This window comes from Scleropages formosus, chromosome 15, assembly GCF_900964775.1.
Source record: "Scleropages formosus chromosome 15, fSclFor1.1, whole genome shotgun sequence".
NCBI lineage: Eukaryota > Metazoa > Chordata > Actinopteri > Osteoglossiformes > Osteoglossidae > Scleropages > Scleropages formosus.
The window spans coordinates 20,998,406-21,015,787 of NC_041820.1; the positions used below are offsets into that span (position 1 = coordinate 20,998,406).

At 41.8% G+C, this 17,382-nt stretch overlaps 1 protein-coding gene across 3 annotated transcripts in view; it reads right to left on the reverse strand.

Moving 5' to 3' along the window:
* Positions 1-12,706: 12,706 nt before the first annotated feature.
* The window catches only part of sipa1l1 (signal-induced proliferation-associated 1 like 1), a 78,426-nt gene continuing 73,750 nt past the window's right edge, over positions 12,707-17,382 (reverse strand). For all 3 annotated transcript variants that reach the window (XM_018727671.2, XM_018727669.2, XM_018727670.2), the window contains exons 18-21: positions 16,768-16,920; positions 16,564-16,678; positions 16,315-16,393; positions 12,707-15,555 (exon numbers count right to left, since the gene is read on the reverse strand). In XM_018727671.2, the coding sequence (XP_018583187.2) occupies positions 15,412-15,555; positions 16,315-16,393; positions 16,564-16,678; positions 16,768-16,920 (491 nt within the window). In that variant the 3' untranslated portion in view covers positions 12,707-15,411. The remainder of the gene's footprint in view (positions 15,556-16,314; positions 16,394-16,563; positions 16,679-16,767; positions 16,921-17,382) is intronic.

The window sequence follows — 17,382 nt, forward strand, 5'->3', positions numbered from 1 at the left end:
TTGGTTCCGCTCACAGGATGAATTTAGAAGAGTGTCACAAGATACACTCCTCATCCCTCCGCCAGCCCTCATCACAGCGCAGACACACTTCTACCCCACGCTGGTGCTGATGCCAGTGCTGATGCTACCACCTCTGCACTCAAAGAATCAGTCAAAGAAACACATAGCAAGTCTTCGGATTTTTCTAATGACAAGTGGGAAAATGCTGCCCTGAGAGAAGGAAGTCAGAGAAGTACAATCACTTCACTGATGCCTAAAAATTAATAATGTGGTAGAATTTTTTGCAGGACTTGTGGCTGCAGACATGTGGATTGGCAAGTGAATACTGCAAGCCCACACAGGCGGCTTACGTGGACAAAGATGTCCGTTAGTCGGCACACAACAGTCTCCGACCAGCAGGTGCACAATCTTGTTTCGGCAGCCATGCCGTGCCTCATTACAGGTTATTACAGTTCGGCAGGGGGTGATGCTGGGATGGCACACCTGGCCACAGAGTTTGCTATCAGTCACATTGCCATTTCCAATAGGGATGCCAGACTTTCAATAAAAAGACCTATAAATCATTAGAGATGATAACTCAGATAGAAGATATTATAAATACATATAGGTGTTCTACAGGTTACCATGGTAGAGGTCCAGCTTGGCAGAGTCTCAGAATAAAATGTGTTTACAACAACAACAATCTAAGTACACTATTCCTCTCTAAGATTTAATGATGAGCTGCATGGAGCTGTTAATTCAACTGGTTATCTTTTTCATGATTCTCATCCTTCCTCCAGTCATTGGAATCATTTAAAGCAGGAGCATAATAATAATTATAATACACACATCATCTGAAATCACTTGTCCCATACGGGGTTGCAGGGAGCTGGAGCCTAACCCGGCAACAGAGGGCGAAAGGCTGGAGGGGAAGGGGACACACCCAGGACGGGACACCAGTCTGTCGCAAGGCACCCCAACCAGGACTCGAACCCCAGACCCACCGGAGAGCAGGACCCGGTCCAACCCACTGCACCACCACAATAATAATAATAATAATAATAATAATAATAATAATAATAAAATGTGGCTGGAATGGTAGGCTTTGGTCATGAAGAAGGACCCAGACAAGGTTCAGGCCCAGCAACAGAGATAAGGATTTAACTGAAGACAGAATTGATCCTGTTCCTTTTGTCCATTAGTAGGAATGCGAATTGGCTGGACTCTTCTCTGCTGCCGCTGTGGAAAAGGCACCAAGGGAAGAATAAACGTCTCATCATTCCACTCCTTCGCCAAAAAGCAAAGCTCGGCCTGCTTGGTGCTAATCCAGGAAAAAAAAAACTGCATGTCAAATAGAAATGCTCAAAATTGCTGGAGGATGGGAGTGACAAATAAATTTTATAGTTATTTTGGCAATACGTTATAATTTTATTCTTCCATAATTGCCTCATTCTCTCTGAAAGTCATGCAGCTATGACAGTGTCTACCTTTAGGACTCAGAGTTTGCCTTCTTCATAGGACCATATTGGAATGCCTAATAGCACAGGATAAATGTGGAAGGGATCTGTTCAAAAATATGGGAAACACTGAAAATATTACTGTCTGAAAAGTATCCAAAAACTGGTACCAAATAAATCTGCATTCCTGGTAGAATTAAAAATGAAACAGGCAATTCCCATATGGCAGATGGGTCACTGGTAGTGCATTTACTGTCTTTGTGCCCAAATATGATTTTGATTAATGAGAGGACCAGAAGACACACAGATGGCTCAGACAGCAGGTCAGACTCATCAAACAAGAAAGCAACTCATCAGCCAGGTGACAGCATGAGAAGCAGTTGTGCAGCAGTTCTGTCAGATGTTGTGCACAGCAGATGCTCCATCAAGAAGGCATTTCAGCAAGTGCATGCTCACACCTTGCCGTCTCACCTCTTTTTAGGTTCATACCCACAGTTTTGGTGAGGTAATATATTGTTACATTATAGATATGATCTAACACGTTACTTTGTTTTCCAGTTGAAACACTTGCACAGCAGGTATGGGATTCCGTAGTCATTATTTACATTTATATTTACATTTATTCATTTAGCAGACGTTTTTGTCCAAAGCGACATACATCTCAGCAAAAGTACAATTTATGCATTACATTAAAAGAAGGAGATATAGCTGCAGGCATGAAAGTCTCAAGCAAACTAATTTGTTCCCTACCACTTGCTGCACCAAAGTTCATCATTTGAGTAGGTACATAAGACACAGGATACAGACAAATCCCGATACCCTCCCACAAATTTTTTTTTCTTTAAATATTATAAGATACACAAATGAGCAAGTACAATGCCAGAGTAATGGCTAAATAAAGGTTGTATCTGGGGATGCTTATGGAGTTACGATGCGTGAACAGTTACACCATAAATGAGCTGGAGAGATCTTGGGCGAAGTGGATCTGGAAAAGGTGGGTTTTCAGACCCTTCTTTAAAATAGACAGAGTTTCTGCAGTATTTTTCAGTACTGATTGATTATTCTTTGTTGAAATGGCCATTAAACCAAAAAACTGGTAGTTCTGGAAAACTAGAAATCAATAAAACACAACTACATCCCAACTGGCTCAAGTTGAATGGACTCTGGAAGATCAGGTCACCCTTTAGGAACTTGGTAGGTAGTGCAACATGACCAGCCCTGCTGAATACGGTAACTCTTGGCCTTTGACTTGTACTATGATCCTGTATGAATTTGCACTTTGTCGCTATAATGATTCCTCTTCTGTGCTGGTGTGACCAGGTTATGCTCTGTTCTTTGTTAAAGTCAAAGGAAAGAACACGAGCAGGTCCCCTTCTCAAGTCCAGGCTTTTATGCATGTAATCAGAAAACTTAAAGAACCAGCATGCAGGTATGGCTGCACCGGTAATGAATCTGAATGTGGTCATGACTATTTAGAGTGAAACTTTTCCTTTCCTCTTTTCTCACACAACGTCACCTGGACCATTAAACTTGCAGTGCACTTCACTGACAAGTCAAGAGCCAAATTTAATAAGCTTTAAACGAGGAAGCCTTAATACATGATAACGGCAGTTAGTGAGGGAGCGCATTTTCTCTTGACTTCAGGAGCGAAATTTTAATCCAGTGCAAGGCCATCACATTTGCTGTGATCAGGTTGTGCTTTTGCTTTCCACATATGAATCACTCTGCATCTGTGGAGACTTTCAAATTGTTCCGACAGGAGAACACTGGCCAGTAAATTAATGAATAAATATGTGTGCGTGTGTGTCTGTATATATATATAGCTGCTTGAAAATATGTGAACCCTAAAGGGATGGTCATTATTTTCATGTAAAATATTCAAACATATATTCTAAATCAAGGGGGGGGGGGTGCAGTGGCGCAGTGGGTTGGACCGCAGTCCTGCTCTCCGGTGAGTCTGGGGTTCGAGTCCTGCTTGGGGTGCCTTGCGATGGACTGGCGTCCCATCCTGGGTGTGTCCCCTCCCCCTCCGGCCTTACGCCCTGTGTTACCGGGTAGGCTCCGTGACCCCGTATGGGACGAGCGGTTCTGAAAATGTGTGTGTGAAATATTCTAAATCTTAAAATGAACTTATATAAACGATAATGATTTATACAGGTGATTCTACTTATATACTTGGTTTCATCAATGCAACTTGGGGTTCACTTATTTTTGCATGGATGGGGCAACTACAATGATCTTGCACTAAGTAATCATATAATCGACAACAATTACCATTTTCCCACTGCATACACCCCATGGCTAGTGAAATGCATGTCACACAGGCTTCCAGAAATGAATGCTGTCAGTGCAAGAGAATCTCAGGCCTTCCCTCTTCAGGACGCCTGTGCCATTACATGTCTACTTTCTATCGACTAATATTGTTCACTAGTCTCCACCAACTAGTTGTTCCTTTGCACTAATGGGTAATAAATTATTAAGAAAATAATAGGATAACAGGTTCATCAACAAGCTAAGCTGTTTGACATGGAAATATCCTTTCAGCTTGGGGAAGCAGGTCAGGGGGCAAAGTTCTAAAGCAGATCCAGTGGGAACCACTGCATGCACTGCCAGCTGATACCCACAGTGCAGTAAAGACCCCGCACCCTAACACCGCAACACTTCCCCTTACTCCAGACTGGTGGTGGAGCTGTTCCACACTCCTGACCTTATTCTGAGACAGTCAATACATGTACAGCAGGTTATGCTAAAAATTAAATACATTTACATTTATTTATATAGCAGATGCTTTTCTCCAAAGCTGCTTTCAATGAACTCTATGTAGTGTTATCAGCCCACACACCTTATTCACCAAGGTGATTTACACTGCTGGATACACTACTTACAATGGGTCACACATCCATACATCAGTGGAACACACACACTCTCTCTGTCATTCACACACTATGGGTGAAATAAAAAAGAGGCAACATGGCAACAGACAGAAAAGGTTAAGTGAGGAACACAGTGTGATCCCACAGCCAAACCAGATGCTGCTGTTGAGTACCACACTGTTCATTACAGCTCAACAGAGCAATAATTGCCAGTGATTCATTGTGACGCATATGGGCAGAGATGTATAAGTCACCATGGGAGACTAGATGGTCAGAGTCAATTGACACATGGTCACATGGCCTGGACAACACAGGGAAGGGAGGCACTTCCTTGCTTTAGTGTCACCACTTAAACCCTTCACATTCAAATGGATCCCATGAGTCAGTTAATCAAAAAAAGAACAAACTGGCTGTGAATACTAGGTGAACTCAAAATCGATATCAGGTTCCTACATCCACATCAAAAACTTTACTCAATATCCTGTGAGGTTATTAATTGCGGGCACATTCTGGCTGTTGTTTTGTTTGTGTCATTATTCTAGTTGATAATATCTGATTTTACTGCCCCAGTAGTATTAAAGTGTTCGATGAGTTGGTATACTTATGTTTCCATAACTTAAAACTGAATACTGAAGCTGTTAACACAGTGGCTTGGAAAATTCAAAGGTCTATTTGAAGTGACCCAAAAACAATTTAAAACAATTAACAATTTAATTCAAACAATTTAAACAATTTAAAACCAAAGTAACCTGATACTTTAGTGGTTTTTGTTGACCTGATACTTTTTTTTACATTTGAATAGGGTACTTACTTTACTTTACTGCTATTCTACCCACATCTGAATATACTATATAGGGGGTGGACTAAATTGCAGAAAGACCACACGAGAAAAGAGTTAAACTTTCGAGGAACTAAATCACAGTTATAAATGCAGCAGCAAATGTGACTATTAGTTTTTCAAAACAACATAACACAGAGTTCCCTAAAGTCAGAAGAACTGAGAAATTATTTAATGTCAAGTCGGGAAGAATCTCAAAAATAATGCAAAACATGAACATCAGATTGTATGATTACATCAGAAAAGAGGAACTGGTTGCAAGTTGAAGCTCACCATCAGGGATAGACAGACACTTCACAGGATAGTTGCTGAATGCCACAAAAGTAGAGCCTCTAAAATTACCAGAGAATTGAATGAGCACCTCTGTGACCTTGTCTTAACAAAAAGTGTGCAATGTGAGATTTACAAAGATGGAATTTACAGCAGGGCTGCCATTCAGAAACCAATTGCATCTAATGCCAAGCAAACCTGTAACCCACTATAAGGAGCACAAATTCTGGACCACTAAGCAAAAAAGTAATGTTTGTCTTAGGAGCCATCCTTCGCTTTATTTCCTACATCCAGAGGGGTTTACGTTTGGAGAAAGCCAAAGGAATCTCTTCAACCTGTTGAACATGGTGAGGGATCCGTAGTGGTATGGGCAACATCTCATGGGAGTCATAAGGTCCAGTTATTGCTGTGGATGGTTGTATAACAGCCAAGTAAAATTAGGGTATTTTACAGGACCAGGACACACAGTTAAACAAATTCAAGAATGGTTCCGCAAGCATCATGATGAAGTCAAACACCGTTCCCCAATCACCAGATCTGAACATTGCTGAACCTTTATGGGATGTTCTGGAACACAGTGCCAAGTAGATTTTCCCCTCTTTCATCCCTCAAAGAACTGCTGGCATCTCTTGAAGAATTGTGCAATATCCTGGTGCACAAAATTCAGAGCTTATAAGACTGCATTTCAAGAAGGCTTGGAGCTATTCTGAAGGCAAAAGGTGGCCTTACTCCTTGATATTAATATATCTGCTATACCTTGATATATTATATATCTGTTAGGTGTTTGCTATTTTATCCATTCCCTGTGTAAGCACAAATGAAAGATATATGTTAGTAGAATAAAAATTCAACATTACTTACTGTATACCTTTTACAGATTGCCACTGAGTTGAAACATGGCCAAGAAGATCTTAAATGTCAAGTAAAAATATTTTTTAAAAAGTCAAATTTGAGCCTTTGCAAATAAGACCATACTTCAAGGTCATGTTCTACATTTTGTATGTGACCTTATGTCAACGAAGGAAGAAAAACTTCCCTATGGCTACTAGGGACATTCAAAGATGCAGAAACAGGAGTACAACACAAAGCAAACATACAAAGGTCTTCCTGACACTGATTGGTCTTGATCGACAAGCAGAAAACTCACAGGATACCAACTCCTTTGGGTTAGGAACAGAAGCGGTGCCGAGGACACGATTATCAAGGCTGTGGGCTTTCGAGAGGTAATTCAAGGAGACTGCCAAAGATAAAATCACGAAATGGCATTGTACATCCATGGGCTGCTACTGAAGGCTTTGAGGAGGACGTTACTGCTAACCACACAAAGAAAAACTAAAAACACTGCACTTGTCATTACACCAAATGCATTAAAGGGGTTATGCTTTTGTGTAACTAATTTTTAAAACCCTTTTTCTGTTAAATAAAGTGCATGGGCGCCCAAGTCTAGGGTAGGTCTAAGGACATTTACTGTTGTGCTGGCTTATTGGCTACAAAGTCTTCATCCATTTACTTGTAGTTGTACAAAGGTTTCAACACATATGAATAACATCATATGAAAAAACCAAAAAAACAATAGATTTTGAATTTTTACTTTTTTTTTTCCATTCTTTACTAGTTCTCATTTTAATATACCTGAGCCTCTGTTTGTTTTTTGTGCTCAAATATTTACACACACACACATCTTCCGAACCACTAGTCCCAAACGGGGTCGCGGGGAACCGGAGCCTACCCGGCAACAGAGGGCGTAAGGCCGGAGGGGGAGGGGACACACCCAGGACGGGACGCCAGGCCATCGCAAGGCACCCCAAGTGGGACTCAAACCCTAGACCCACTGGAGAGCAGGACCCAGTCCAACCCACTGCGCCACCACGCCCCCCTCAAATATTTACATTCACATTTATTCATTTGGCAGATGCTTTTCTCCAAAGCAACATACATCTCATTGAAAATACAATTTGTGCATTACCTTAGTGGAAAGAGAGACATAGCTGTAGACATGTGATTCTTAAGTACAGTTAGTTTGTTTCTTTCCACCATATGAACCAATGTTCATCACACGAGTAGCTGTGTAAAACTCAGAATATTGATGATTCCTGAACCCCTTTCTTACTCTTTTTTTTTGAGATACACAAATATTTACGTGCATTACAGGAGTAGCTGTGTAAAGACTTACCCGGGCATGATCTTAAAGTTATGGTGTATGAACATTTACACCTTACATGAGCTTAAGGGATCATGGGTGAAGTGAGTGGAAGAGGCGAGTTTTCAGACCCTTTTTAAATGTAGACAGAGATTCAGCAGTTCTGAGTGAGAGGGGGAGGTCGTTCCACCACAACAGAGCCAGAACCGAGAACCTCCTCCAAACAACCTTGCCTCACCTCCAATCCCAACCCCAGAACACAATGCACATGCAGTCACATACTCGTAAAGTCACGGGTCAAATTGATGCGCAAAAAAAATTTCTCCCAGGTCTCTTTTAGTTCTGCACTGCAGGGCTTCCCCTTGCTTCCCATTGTCTTTTACAGGCCCACAGTGCTAGAGTAATGTCAGCAATAGGTAATTGATAATATCACAGATTGATGTAGCAGCACATTAGATGAATAAAATAAGTTCATCACAGCTGAAAGATTCAAAGAGGCACTTAAATGTCTTCTGTATAACGGATGGATGACCTAATGGATACAGTACATACAAAGTGGCAACAGGTGAGATGAATTAACTACCATAATATAATGGAGCCCAGGAAACATTATTATAATGAAGATGATACACTGATGTAAGATGCATTGTTATTGTCATCAGACTCGGCTTTAATTATTTTTTTATTTATTTCTCATTGCATTTCCAGGAAAATCTATTATTTGGTCAATATATCTAGAAAAACAGTAAATTAATTTCAAACAGGCAGATTACCTTTGCAGATAAAGGCAACCAAGCACTGAGAGAATATCTGCAGAGGAAAAGTGTCTCGGGATAATACAGCACTGTTTTCCAGGCAGCCTCATTAAAAAAAAATAGCCATCAGGGTGATAATGATGATGGAAAGCACGCAGACAGGGTGATGTCAAGGCAAAGCTATTCAGGCAAATGCAGCAGAATAAGAGAGGGGGGAGAAAGTGTGTTTCCCTGTGTGTGCATATGTGAGATCAGGATGAGTGTGAAGGTAACCGGAAGAATATTGCCTTCAGACACAAGTCCAAAAGTCTGAACTGCTGGGTTGCGGAGCAAAGCATGTGCTGCAAAAGCCAGATTTTCAAAAAGGTCTATACTTTAGAAACAGGCACTGAAAGCCATCTCATTTGAAGTTGATGTTCTCTGTCAACCAAGTAGGAAGCGTGATTATAAGTTTGCAGATCCCTATTGTTTCAATAACTGAGATGCTGTTCACACAGATGAAAAATGGCAGGCTCAAATCCCTCCAGAGGAAGCGTTGCGCCCTTGAACAGGGTGTCAAGTTGTGAAGCGCATGCTGCTGAACCACAACTGAACCCAAGACATCAGACAATTAATATGAATAGGTTAATGATTTATTTGGAAAAGGAACAAAAATAATAAAAACATGTAGTCATTCTTTCACCTTTCAATTCTACATAGCTAGTATGAAGCTAAGAGAACATAACTAGCACAGTAAGAAATTTGATTTATTTCTTTACCTGGGCTTTGTATTAACATCACCTCTATGAGTCAATGCTTAAATATGCTTTGCGTTTCAAGAAAGTAATAAATATTTGTGGACATCGCGGTAAAAGCCTACAGAGCTATCCAGGGTATAGAAAATCAATGCAACGATATGTAGTGTAGGTCTAAAGGAAAATGTACTTAATGGGCATCTAGAAAAAAAGATTGATAACCTGGCATCTGCTGAAGCAGAAGGATGAGAAGTGAAGCCTTCAGTCTAAGTACAGATACATCATTTAGAATAGATAAATCATTTAGAGAGGAAGTGAAGGAAAACCCCCCAGTGTGGGCAGTGCTCCCAAATGTATCCCCCCATCCAATGGAGCAGTGGACTCAGCAGAATGCATTATGGACGGAGCTGGTTACCAATGGTGACCTGATAAGCCACAAAACACCACCTCGGTGTAGCACCCTGGGTGGTCAAATCGGCTGTGATGAAAAGCAGCTCTGCGTGATTTTTTGGGAGGGTGCAAGCTCGGAGGAGAAAGAAAACACAAACAACTTTTAAACTGATGGGAAAATAAACAAATGCTATGCTCATTTCAAGAAAAGTGCTGACACCTAGAGTAGGTTCTTCACCTACAGGGTTCATTTCCACTTCAGTCACATGAAGGAGTGTAAGGAGACCATCACCAGGCCTCAGATGGTCAGTTGGGGAGACTACCTGCCTCCCTGGGAAACACTCCAAAAGTCAGGTCACACTTACATCGGCTTACAGTTTTGGCCAGTGAAGGAAGGACTCAAATCACAGCACTCATATGAAATCTGTTAAAGTGGTTAGGATTTTATGTAAAGTTTTCATTATTTTACTAATAAATGCTATATGGATCCAAGCACCAAAAGATCTAAGGGAGTTACCAGTACAACAGTTACAGTAAGTATTCCTTTTAGTAGCAAGCTGATGCAAAGTTTTACCACATGTAAATATATACCTATATTCATCCAGCCCATAAATACAGTAAACAAAAGTCTCAATAGTCAATTTCATTTCATGATAGACGTGGATCAAAGCGTAGTCATTTTGCTGATACCACAGTTTTTCCCTCTCATATTGCATTGGAAACTACCTAGAGATTTGAGTTTTATAAGAAATATTCTCATCACAGATGGCGTGATGAAATTTTGGAGCATTTACAAGAGCAGGGTGAAGTGGGTCCAAAAGTGGTGTGTTGTGAGACCCTTCTTGAATACTAGAAGGGATTCAGCAGTTCTGGGAGAGAGATGGAGCTCAACAGAGCACCTAGGAGACCAAGAACTTGCTGACTTTTCAGTCAGTGGGATGCCAGTGAAAGGCAGAGGAGTGTAGTGCTCTTGCTGGGGTACAGAGAGTGGTCAGGTTCTGTAGGTATTGGTGTGATGTTCCTTTGACCAAGTCTTGAACTGGACACAGGGCAACACAGGAAGCCTTTAGTACCTTTTGAAAATCAAAATCATTTTAAGGTTTTCAGCAGGTGCTCATTACAGTTATTAGAACCCATAGCATTGTAGGGGTTACCAAAGAAAAAGTAACACTTTTTGGTAAGAAAACAAATATCACCTAATCTTGTTTTCATCTTTAATCTGACATCATGAGTTTTAAACCTTGTCTCTGACTATGAGCTGTACTTGAACAAATGTAATGGTAATGAAAATCATATCACACCTGCTATAATTTCACTTAAAATATTGTATTCATAGTGCATTGAGATTTTTGATCAATATGTACACATTATTTCACAGGATTTTAATTTGGGTTTATGTAGAAAAAAATCATTAAAAACTACTTGCCTTTTATAGGTATTTTAAATCTGGGCACATATTTGGTATCAGATTTTTATAAAAAATTGAAATCTATCTACTAAATATAAAGGATCATAATGCAAATGTTTTTTTTTATGGGTTTGAAGGCTGGAATGTTGTTTAAGGCAAAGCACCACAAGTGTCATTTAATTGACTGAGACTGGCTTGTCCTTGTATTTCTACATCTAAAAAAAGAAGGTGTGTGCACTTAAGGATCTTTTTACTTCCAGTTCTTTCCCGAAGGCTGTTGGTAGCATAGTGGCTAGTCCTGCTGTTTTTCAATATAAAGATTGCAGGTTTGAGTTCCACCCCTACCTATATTACTCTTGAGTAAGGTTCTTACCCTAAATTGCACCAGTAAAATTACTGAGCTGTATTAATGGGTAAATAGTTGTAGGTAGCTTAGCATTAAGTTGCTTTGGAGAAGAGCGTCAGGTAATTGAATAAACGTATCGCCACCTCTTCTCCCCATGTCTGTCTCCATGGGATAAACTGAGATTCGCTACCTGTCTTCTTCATAGCTTTAATGCTCACTGGCCAGACTCCAGCACAAACTGGGAATTTGCAGGAGAACAATGCAGTTCCCCAAAAAGCCTGTATCCCTGGACTTCAAGAATCAGCAAATTTGTGATGAAGACCAATTGGAAAAGATTTATTCCTGCTGACTTGAAGATACTATACTCTGAAGTTCCTCCAGCATTTTTACTTCAATATGTGCCAGCTCCAAATAAGCAGTCAGCTACATGGTTATTGTAAAGAGTTTAAGTACATTTTTATATAGATACAGCCATTACCATATAATGCAAGTCAAAGACTTTAAACAGCATTAAAATTGGCACCTATAAAAATATCCACTCTGAGACAGTGCCTGTCTGCCAAAATATTTACTCCTAGCATAAGTTGCTCTTTTATTTCCCCTTACGAATGATCAATACATTTTTACTTGCTTCTCTAACATCATGCAGGCCTTAGCATCTCCGGTCTTGGCAATGGACCAGACAATTAGTATCTGTTGCAATTCTGTGCCAAGATGAGGAGATAAACACTATTCACAATCTTAGGACTACTGTTTGTTCAGAGCCAAGGGCAACTCCCAGGTCGGCCATGATCAAGCATGGAGGCGTGAAGGATGTGGAGCACTAGGAATACTCAGAAACCTCTACTTGAGGGTGTAGCATGTTCCGGGTTGAATAGTCATGCAGCTGTGGACATCAACATGAGGAACAAATGATGACAGGACCATTACAGTCCATTTGCATCACTTCGAACCCTTACCAGAAGGTAGAATCTACTTTGTCTTCACACTCAATCAGAGGTATTGAACAGCTCAACAGTTGAGACCTCCAGGTACCACCCCGTGGCTGTGAGCCAGGCCCCACAGCCTGAGAATCAGAGATTCAGGGACCCATATACAGGATGGATGCTTTAGGAGTGTGACTGGGGCAATGGAATTTAAACAGTTACTTACAGGGTCACCCTCCCAGAGGTTACCCAGGCACCTTCACACCTGCTGTCTAGTGGAGCTCAGTGACACCAAGACAAGTGCAACACGGAGCAAGGGCATTTCTGGAGAAATGCAGCAAAACTTTTACATGCCATAAAATGTGCAGTCCAACCACTGATGTGTTTTCACTTGCTTCAGATGTGAAAGTGTTAATGTAAAACAAGGACTGGTGGAGGACATTGGCGCCTGTTGGCAGTCCCAGTCGAGTCACTGCAGAGCCCAGCTGATTACTCACTGCAAGGTGCCATTACTGTGCAGAATGAGTCGAAGGACAGAGCAAACACGACCGCTGTTCTCCAAAACTCACAAACACAAACTGTCAACCTCATGGTGTATAAACTGGTTTATTGGCTCGGTCAGCAAGCACAGACAAAGATTTGTCAAAGGGGGCCAAAGACCTTGCATGTCAATCACGTAAAAATCACAGCACCTCATTACTGCTTGAGTTTATTTTGAAGACACTTCAATACTGTGATCACTGCAAATGTACTGCCTGTTAACATCTACATTTTACAAAATATGTAAACAGCAATTTGTTAATTATATTGTCTTAAATGTGCATGTAAAAGAATCTGAAGTGGAGAACAAAGGAAAATTCCAAGCGGAATTTGTAGAAGCACACAGAATTAAAGTGTAGTCAAGTCCTGGATGAGATGAAATACCACTCATTTAGCACTAATGCCACTTTAAATGAAACCCTGAGAAGCCAAAATGTAGCTCTCAGGGTCTTCATTCCTCTTACAACCCTCAGCAATCATCTGTACACAAACAAAAATGTGCAAAGAAAAAGCAGAGCAAACTAAATTATTCACATTTCAAATAGTCTCATCTTCTCATTAAGCAAAACAGTAAGTATGATGGTGAATGCCTGCATTTGGACAAAATAGATTAGTCAATGGCATTAGGAAGATCAGAGAAACAAAGCTGTGTAGAAATAAAATTACCACTAACATCTATTAAATACATGTTACATGCTTGTTAGCCAATGGGAGGAGGGGGGAGGGAAAACCACACCAGTGGACATGTTTGTGAAGCCCGGTGGCATGAAGCAAGTATGAAAAACAAGGAAAGGGCCATTGGGTCTCCCATGATTCCTAGAACAGAACCAATTCCCAAACCTCTCCTCAGCTGACTGTCAGAGTGGAATCTCCATGAGAAATATCCTTCAGCTGTTGGTCATGTGTTGAACCCATCCAACTGTGTACATTCACACTCCGCTCCATGTCAACACATCCTCATGCCAGGAGCCCTACGCTCCACCAAACCAAAAGTGAGCCGTGGGACAGGAGAGCTGCGTTACTTCCGGGTGGTTTGGAAAGAAACAGAAAACACAGGCAGGATGAGCTCCACGTGGAAGCAGAGGCATCAGCCATGACACCACACGGATGCTTTTGTGTAGCCATAGAAAAAGTTGCACTGCTTCTGAAACCCACCCACACTCACCCTTCACAGGCAACACAAAGATTAGCTGCTGCTAATCACCCACTTTCATGAGGCCAGTAACATTGGTCTGTGTCAGATTACCATGAACAAGGGCTGGACATCGTGCACGGTACACACAGATCCTTGGTATACATATCTTAAATCAAGATGGATACCACAAAAGGTTTCCATAGCAACAGCCTCAGATGGCAGCAGACACACATGTATCTGTAAAACCAGTAGCTACGTTATTTCATTTCTTTAAATTCATCCAAAAGTTGAGTACATGGAAGAAAGAGACACAAATAGTACTCTTTCTTCCAGTACTACTATTTCCCTGGAAGACACATGTCGTCCTGTGAGTCAAAGGTCTGAATTTAGGGACATGGTCCCCCACAACCACTAGAGGGCTCTGCAGCTACATGAAGACTTTGCTGGTCTCAGATGTTCCAGGTGGTTTTATCACAAACTCTACATGACTGGCTGGTCATAGAAATGACCCCTATAACTATACAAAAATTTATGCCATCCGCATAAAGTATCTACAATACAGAAAATAAATAAACCAGGACTTGTTATGAAATTGCAAACAATCTTTTCCCAGAAATTTTAAATCAACATTCGTGATAAAAATAAGGGAAATTCAATGTTAACTAACGCATCACAGCTAAAACACTTCCATCCAGTTGTTTCAGATTGCTTTATTCGAAGTGATGCGTTATGAAAACTGGCCCAAGCAGAAATTTAACAAGTCCTCAAAAATACCCTTTTGAGAAAATCTAAAACAACCCCCCTTCTATTGCTTTTAAAGATGCTTAGTTAATGAAATAGGTCATGTCATGGCATGACCTCTGTTTTCTGATTTTTCCCCCACAGTAAATGGAATAAAATTTCCTGGAATGTGGAAGCAACATGGAATGCAGTCAAGAGCTGCTCCAACCCATGGCATCCAGAACTGAACTGTTCAACAGAACTGTTGTCTGCTCAGCCACTGCAAGTTTGTGGCACAGTCTTGACCAAAGGTCACGGCCCTGGCCAAGCAAACACGTCCAAACACAGGCTGGGCTATGTGGTTGTGATGGAAATTGTTCAGCTAGTGTCAGCCCATCTGGATGTGGAAGGATGGTCTTTACCGTTGCTCTCTTCTGAGAAAAAGGCCATTACACCCAGAGAGCTCGCCACTTGTCTTAGCAGTATCATAGCGGTGTGACCTAGGAGGAGAAAAACACGCAAAACACACAGTTTCCCTCCACCGGTCTCTCCGGTTGGGGCGGAGTCAAATGAGAGATCCCACCCAAAATGCCTCTGAGGTCAATGCAAGGAGAATGGAGGTCCCGTAAAGAAAAAGAACCCAACAAAACCCAAAAAAATATTTAAAAATAAGCTTCAAATTCTGGGGACAGAAAAAAAAGGAAATTTCTTTGGAGAACAGCACACTGGCAGTGCATTTAACCTCTGGGTTACGTGAAGGGACAAAGGCTTAAGCAGAAGTTCTCCAGTGCCCAGGTTCATTTGGACTGTCTTCAGGCATGCAGGGTCCCTTGCAGGGATAGCAGGCTGTGGGGCTGCAGTGCTGAAGGACAGTGGGCTGCTCTTCCTCCTCCTCATCCATCAGTTCATGTCAATGGTGTTGAAGACCCACTCTGTAAACTTCTTCAGCTTGGCCGAGGCACTCTGGGACTCCTCCTGCAGCCGCTGATTGTCCTCCCGTAGGCTCTGAATCTGGACTTGCAGCATGGCCTTGTCCTCCTTCTCCTGTAAGTGGGAGGAAGGCAGCAAATAAGGAGAGTGATGACTTCTAAGCAAAGCATCAATGTCAGAATGCAAAAAACTGCACAGCAAGAGAAACACAGAAGAAAAGCAGAAAGGGCCAGTTCTTGGAGAAATATAGCCACTTCTGTTAAGGTTCAGCTATCAGACACCTCAAGCACAGTGCTACTGTAGAACTCACAACAGTCTTCAATGTAGTTCTTACATGGTTGTCTCAGATGCTTTTATCCAAAGTGTTTTTGAAAATACTGCACACATTAACTTTGGATTTCTACTCATATAAATCTTTGTTAATATATCTTCCTATGGGGACTTGAACCAAAACACTTAGAAGTCCTTCAGCACCATATCAGCCCTTTGGCCAAACACATTTTTTCAGGCTAGTAAAGATATGCATGAAACCCAAGGTCCTGCAATCTTTGCAATTAATCTGCAGGCACAATGTCCAGTGCAGGCCTGCATTTCAAGCCCATACACTGGGAATCCAGCATGACATGAGTTAACATGCAGCACAGCAGTACAAGCTGAGAAAAACATTCTTCTGTTTATTTGCTTCCAGCCGTAACATCACAATCTTTCCAGGCTGGTTTCCGCTGGTTTCCCTCAGACTGGTGGCCTTTGGCTGATCTCAATACAGGAAAGAGGAGTTTTTTTTTTTTTTTTTTTCCCTTTTAAAAGCCTCATCAGCAGAATGAGAAGACAGTGACTATGAAAAGCTCCAGAAGGGCAGGTACATAGTCTCACCTTCTTCAAGTCCTCCTGCAGGAGCTTCACCATGGACTCCAGCTGACTGATCTTTCCTGCCAGGGTGGCTGGAGTCTCACTGCAAGACAGCAAGACACACACACACACACACACAAACAGGACTGTTAAACTGCCATCAAAGACGCAGCACTGAACAAACCACAAGTACGCCAATTTGTTACTCTGCTACCAATTTCTAAAGATGTGTAAAAATATATTCAAATAAAGGCAAGGTCACAAATGGTACACCTGGAGGAAAGATGGGCCTGTAGGGCCACCTGAGGCTCAGAATGCGGGGGGCTGGAGGCAATGCCCTCGGACCGGTGGTTCACATCTCTAGCAGCAAATAATGAGGCCCTCTGGACTGTTTGTACCATAGAGAGACAAAGATGAAGTGTCAGCAAGTCATAGTGTGTCCTTGTCTGATATCTCTGTGAAAGGGAGGAGCCTCACCCTCAAAGGCCTTGGCAGCATCCACCAGGTGTGACCAGTCTAGCCCAGTGTCAGCATCTGGGTTTGGAAGTGGCATAAGCCCCGGGTCCTGAAATTGAGGCCTTTTGCGGTCCTGCAGGTCTGACAGGGAGGTGTCTGAAGCAGACAGGTCACCTGTCACAGGGAGTGGGCAGATGGGGAAGGGTGAGCTCAAGCAAGGTTACGCTACAGTGCTAATCCTCCAGTGCAGATGGTTTTTCTATTTAAGCATAATCAGTGCCTGCATACAGAAAATGCAACAGCAGTAGTATGAGCAGGAATGTGCTACATCTCTGCCTGCACAGCCTGTGGTCTGGGATTACCCTTATTCACTGAAAAGCAATGAGCGGTGGCACACAGGTGAGAAAACTGCAAACACCTGGACACCTTGCCCCAGTTTCTGAATCACCACTTGATAATCTGGTGAGTACTTTTGTCTCACTGAGGTATGATGGGCAGCAGGACAAAGGAATGCACTGAATGGTCTGGAACTCAGAGCTGCACACCTCACAACTTAACACTGCTTGTGATGCTGGAGCTCAAAGTAAATGTATCTTCGTTGGAGGAGAATCTATTTCTCACTAAAAATGTATACAA